The 6,063-nt window shown below is 54.6% G+C and overlaps 1 protein-coding gene across 1 annotated transcript; it reads right to left on the bottom strand.

Annotated features, from left to right (window-relative positions):
• Positions 1 to 4,371: 4,371 nt before the first annotated feature.
• TMSB10 (thymosin beta 10) lies at positions 4,372 to 5,468 on the bottom strand. The gene is made up of 3 exons (XM_059188236.1): positions 5,321 to 5,468; positions 4,930 to 5,044; positions 4,372 to 4,661 (listed from the first exon to the last, which is right to left on the bottom strand). Exons 2-3 carry the CDS (start codon positions 5,027 to 5,029, stop codon positions 4,627 to 4,629), a joined length of 135 nt encoding a protein of 44 aa, XP_059044219.1. The 5' UTR covers positions 5,030 to 5,044; positions 5,321 to 5,468; the 3' UTR covers positions 4,372 to 4,626.
• Between the last annotated feature and the right edge of the window lie 595 nt (positions 5,469 to 6,063).

The raw sequence follows: 6,063 nt of genomic DNA, 5'->3' as shown, positions 1-6,063 counted from the left end.
ACTCGATCCCAGGACCCTGAGATCATGACCTAAGCCAAAGGCAGACACTCAACCAACTGAGCCACCCAGATGTCCCTGTTCCTGACCCCTTCCTAGGAACTGTCTGTAGTGTTCCCTAATCATTATGATAGCAAACTGCAACCAAACATCCCCAGAAATTTCTATAATGCTCAACCCCTAAGTGTCTTATATTTATACTAATCAAACTTTGCTCCTGGGGCTGGCCCCTTAACGTTTGTCACCTGCTTCAGATATAAATAAAACTGGGCTGCAATAGGGCACTTGGGCGGCCCAGTTGCTTGGGCGTCTGCCTTCAGCTCAGGTCATGATCCCAGGGTCCTGGGATCGAGCCCCAGGGCAGGCTTCCTGCTCAGCTGGAAGCCTGCTTCTCCCTCTGCCAATCCCTCCTGCTGTGCTCTCCTGCACTCTCTCTGTCAAATAAATAAATCTTAAAAAAAAAAAAAAAATTGGGCTGCCATGTGCCAGGAAAGGAAGGATAGGTTGTGGTGCTGATGGTGGCTGGTTAGATAACCGTCCATGTCGGTCACAATATCCTTCACATACTATCAAATACATCTCAGATAACTTTGTCTCAGCCTCTCCAATCTGTAAAGGCTCTCAACTGTCTATGGGAATAAAACACTCAAAGTACCTTTCTAGGCTAATTGTGAGGCTTCTGTTTTCACCAAACGGCTCCCTCTGCCTCCATGGAACAGGACATCACTGTGCATCACTCCACTCTCACTCCTCAAGCTCTTCAAATGCTTCTTTTCTCACGAAGCAGCCTCCTGCCCAGAGTGTCCACTCCTTCGCACACCCTCTCTCGAGTATTTCCTTCATTCTGCCTTTTGTACAGTTGGCTGGCTCCCGTCTTGTTGCACTTCTGCTGGCCTTGTCCAGTGATAGACCCCCACTGGTTGCTCAGAAAGGCATGCTGAATTAAACTGAATCAGAACACAGTCTCTGTATTTCGGTGACATCAGCAGTCCAGTACCTAAAATCTTCTGAGCTCTGTCCATGCCCAGTAGCATGGATAATAAGTCTGTCGTGGGGCCTGGGACAGGCGAGCCTTTAGCGTAGCCAAGATGGAGTAGTTGAGGCCAGGTGATATTTCAGCTATAATTCAGTAAGTATTTATTGAGCATGAATTATGTGCTGGCTTCAATTAATAAGTATCCTTCCCCATTCACTCTAGCCACGTAGAGCTTTGTGTGTCCAGGTACCAACAGAGAGGTACAGATAGGAGCTCAGAGGAGAAAGAGAACGTCTTTGGCTGGGAAATCCAGGAGGGCTAATCAGACAAAGTGGTGATTGGCATGGCCTTGTAGGATGGCTAATACGTGGCTAATTAGAAAAGAGACAAAGTAAGGGAAATAGTCAAGGAAGCTTGTTTATATAATTTTCAGCTCTTCTCTGAATTAATACTATATGGCCTTAAAATCTGGGAATCCTTAGCTTCTCATAGGATTAAAAAAACTGGGGCACCTGGGTGGCTCAGTCAGTTAAGCAGCTGCCTTAGGCTCAGGTCATGATCCCAGGGTTCTGGGATGGAGTCCATCATCAGGCTCTCTGCTCAGCTGGGAACCTGCTTCTCCCTCTCTCCCTGCCTGTCACTTTGCCTGCTTGTGCTCTCTCTCTCTGTCAAATAAATAAAATCTTAAAAGAAAAAAATCTTCTCATTATAGCTTCAGAGCAAGCCTCATTTGGATTGGACTAGTAATTGGTTCCTGAATTGTCCGAAAGGAGGGAGTGGGTACAAACCCGCAATTCACTATAATTCTCCCAAGGGTATCAGTATTCACAGGTGGCAAGGCATAGCACTGAGGGCCTGGGGTGCCTCAGTGCTCTCTGATACCCCACCTCCAGATTCTGGGGCTGTCCCTCCTGTGATGACCCCGATCTCAGGGGATCCCTCACTGGGAGAGAGGTGGGGCCTAGTTAGGCGGGCCTTTCTGCCAATACCTGGCCTTTTTGATCTTAACATTCAGGCCCTAGGATGTCTAGCTGTGTGCACCAGTGTGCAGCTGGGGAGCTGAGATGGGTCGGGGCAGGCAGCGTGGCGTTATAAGCTGATTCTGTGTTTAAGACTTCTGAAACCGGAAGTGACCTCCCTCTCCTATTTGCATTTCCTTTCCCCACCTCGCTGTGGCCCCATCTCATCAGCTCAGTGTCTTAGGGTGGAAAAGCAAAACTGCCCTAAGGCTCCTCTTGATTTGTGTCTTAAATTCTTCGGAAGAGCAAGGCAGTCACCAGCACCACCCCGCTTAAGAATCCTTGAGAAGTGGAAGGATTTCTTGGGGAGGGGGTGGGAAAGTCATGGGAATCTTCTGAGAGTAAGGGCGCCCTGGGAAACGGGGTTCTGGAACTGCTCTCCAGGGGGAGTTCGCTGGGGTCCGGGAGTCTATGGGACCTAAAGGAAGGGCGAATGCGATCTGTGTCCCAGATGGGGCCCCAGAGAGGCCTTAGGTGTGGCTCCCCAGACAGGATTCTTTGTGCCCCTGAGAGCTCATGGAGCTCCAGAGGTGGAAGGTGCGGGGGGGAGGGGGGGGCGGCGGCGGAAGGAGCTGCGTTTTAGCAACCAGCCTTGTCAAGTACTTCAAATGGGCCTCCTCCGTTTCCTGCCTTCTCACACCCATCTCCCCGCTGCTTGCTCACTCCACTCCCGCTTCTTGTTCTTCCTCAGATGGCCCAGCACACTCTTCTTAAGGCCCCTGCATTTGTGTTCCCCTTTCTGGAACCTCTTGTCTTATCCAGAGGCCTCCCTTGACTGCCCTGTTGAAAACTGCAATGGCGCTTCCCCTCCCTCTCTTGTCCCAGCACACTCCTCCCCCACCCAGCCTTTTCCGTCAGAGCCCTTTTCACCAGCAGACCTAGTGTGTTCCTGTCGGAAGGCAGCAGAGATTTCTTCTGTTCCCTTTTCTTTAACCTCCCAACAATAGACCCAATGGGGTCAATTATGCTCAAGCACTAAAGGCTCATGAAATCTCATGAAACATTTGACACAACAGATGTTCCAAATCTTGGGTTATGGAATCCCCAAAAGCACAACCTTGGTCCCAAAATCTGGCTCCAGTCCTCACTGGCTATGTGACTTTGGCAAATCCCTAGTCTCTTTGACCTTAGCTTCCCCATCTGTAAAATGGGTAATTACTGTTTTAATAGGGTTTCTGAGAACTAAAAATCCTAACGGAATGCGTGGCTCACAGCAGCCTGTAAAGGTTAGCATCCCTCACAGGGAGGTGGGGGATGGCCCTAATGTGTTTCTCTTCCTTATCCCACCACCCCGATGACCCCACCCTCACCCCAGGTACACTTACCCTCCGCAGCACAGGTCTCTCTGTTAAGTCACTCCTTTGTGCAAAATGAGCATTGGCTCCCTCAACCTAGGTGTCCCTGCTCTGGTCTGCTGTGGTTGCCTGTCTCACCCACCAGAATTTTAAGTTCCCCTGTACAGGGATCATACCTCATTTAAATTACTTGCCCTCACCCAGTGTCCAGCCCCTTATGGTCACACAAAAATGTGGGACTAATCACTAAACCATGTGTTCTCACCTCTTTTTAGCAGAAAACCACCCCAGGGATCATAAGCCAGTTTTTCTTTTGTTTCAGAATGCCCTACAGCTTCCCCACCTCCTATCCACTACTCCTCAGGGTTGGTTCCCCTCTTCTCAGGGGTCTAAAGGGTGTGACCCTGTTTGGCTCAGCTGCTAGCCCCAGCCCTCCTCCACACACCCACCCCTCTTACTGCTCCCAGCACTGGAGGCTGCTCAGCCCAGTACTCCCTCTAACGGCTGGCTTTTGTAGAAGATTCTGCACTAGGGCTGAAAAGACAAAAAGCTAGGCTGTCCCCCTCCACCCCCACACTCCTCCAGCTCTGATGTTCCCGCTGTGGTTTCCCCTGGATCCGGTCTTTGTTTTCCTTTTTTAAGTTCCAAGAAAGCCTCCAGGAGACTTTTGTGACCTCACCCAATTCTCAACATTCCGTATTTAGTCTCTTATCCCTTTCTTCTCAGTCTTTGAAACACCGCTCTCTTATCGGGTGTAAATCGGAACTATGAGGCCAGAGAAATAGACTGTAAAAAGCTGATTAAAAACAAATCTTGCTCCCCTGAAAAAGCGTCTTTCCGAGGAGCTTCCAGGAATGACAAAGTGAGGTCACATTTTACATGGGTAAGCAAGAGCTCAGCAACAAATACCCACAAAATCTCATGGAGAAGCAGGTAAAATCAGAATTATAAATGCTCCCTCCGAACCCGCCGAACCTGCCGTTCGGGTCCCCCTCCCGCTCTGCCGCAGCACTGTCTCCAGCGCGTGGGCCTTTGCTGCAGCGACACTGCCCACGCGTTCCCAACTAAGACTCAGACCACGCCAGCCGTGCCACGAGGTGTGTTTATTTTCATGAAACATACAAATAATTTGCTATAATATCCCAGGGCAAACCGGAGAATTTGGCAGTCCGATTGGGGGGGGTCCCCTCAGAGACCCTCAGGCCGGTGGCGTCGGCACGGAGTGCCCGGGTTCACAGTGCAGCTTGTCGCTCGTGTCCATCTTGCAGGTGGCTCTTCTTCCTCCACATCACGACTGGGGTGTCTCGAGGATGACGGGGGCGGGGAATCCTCCAGGTTCTTAGGAAATTTCACTCCGCTTCTCCTGCTCAATGGCTGTGGGGAGCACGAAGCAGACACCGGAGGATGAGGACACCTTGCAACCCCCCCGCAGCCGAGGGACCCACGAGGTCTGGGTCTTGAGGCGGCGGCTTGGGGCTGGAGAGACACGCGCTTCGTGGAACGGAAAAGGGGCAGGGGCCGCCGGGATCCGGCGCCTCGGTCAGATGGGGGTGGGGGTGGGTTCTAGGAAAAGGCGGAGTGGGGAGGGCTGGGCTGGGCTGGGCTGGGGGGCACGCGGACCTGGAGCCGGGGGTGCACTCACTCTCTTTGGTCGGCAGGGTGTTCTTCTCCTGCGTCTCCGTTTTCTTCAGCTTGGCCTTATCGAAGCTGGCGATTTCCCCCATGTCCGGCTTGTCTGCCATTTTCTTAAAGCGATCCTAGTGGGTAAAGCAGGGCGGTTGGTCTGCGGCCGGGGCCAGCGTCCCCTCCGCCTCTCCGCCGACGCCTCTCGACGTGGCACTCGGCCGGGGCGTTCCCTGCACCCGCAGGCCGAGGATCTGGGCGCGTCCCGCACCCCTCTCCTAGCCCCAGGGCGTGGCCCAGCGGCCGGGCGTCCCGTCGGGGAAGGGCGCCTGTTGCGGCGGCCGCGCGCGGGCCAGGGACACCTGCTCCGACCCCACCCGGATAGGGCCCCCGCCCTAGGTAGCGCTCACCGTGGAGTTCCTCTCCGAGCCCAGCGCCTGGTACTCCCACTCGCGTTGCTGCAGCAAGAGACAAAAGAGCGGCGCCCGCCCCTCGCCTTATATACGCCGCGCCCCGCCCCGCCCCTCGCCCGCCGCAGCGGGGGCGGTGCTGGAAGGCGATGGGCGGGGGCGGCGCGGGCCGCTCGCTTCCCCGCCGCGCCCTCCGCTGGGCTGCCTCGCGGGCTGGGCGCGGCTCTTCCTGTGCCCCGGGAGTGGGTGGGGGGGCCCAGCCCCCCCCCTCCCCCCCGCCTTCAGCTCGCCGCGACCCTGCAGTGGAGACGGCACTGGCCGTTGGGCGCGGAGCCCTCTCTTAGAGTTTGGGGCAGCGCTCCTCTCCCGGGGAATCTGGCGCTCTCCAGAATGGGCGTGGGGGCCGGCGGGGAAGGGGTATGTGGCGTGTCTGTGTAGTATGCAGTTGTAGGTGTGGATGAATGTGCGGCCTGGCGCGCGTGTTCTGCAGTAATCCCTGCTCGCAAGACCCCCCCCCCCCATCCCTGTGCATTTCCCACGTCTCAGGGTTTTGCTTCCCCTCTCTAACTCCCCAACTCCCCTTTTCCTTTCTTCGGGAAGGCTGAGCCCTTCGTAGTCTCGCACGCACTGAAAGAATCCTAGCCGAGGCTTCCTGGTGATGAAGGGACAGGGGAAACCGATTTCCTCTGCTCTTTGCTCAGATCGGGGCTGGTTGCCTTCTCGTCGTCTGCTTTACTGAGCTG

Source organism: Mustela lutreola, chromosome 9, assembly GCF_030435805.1.
Source record: "Mustela lutreola isolate mMusLut2 chromosome 9, mMusLut2.pri, whole genome shotgun sequence".
NCBI lineage: Eukaryota > Metazoa > Chordata > Mammalia > Carnivora > Mustelidae > Mustela > Mustela lutreola.
The sequence above is the reverse complement of the archived record's forward strand: the minus strand, read 5'-3'. Positions and strand labels throughout refer to the sequence as shown.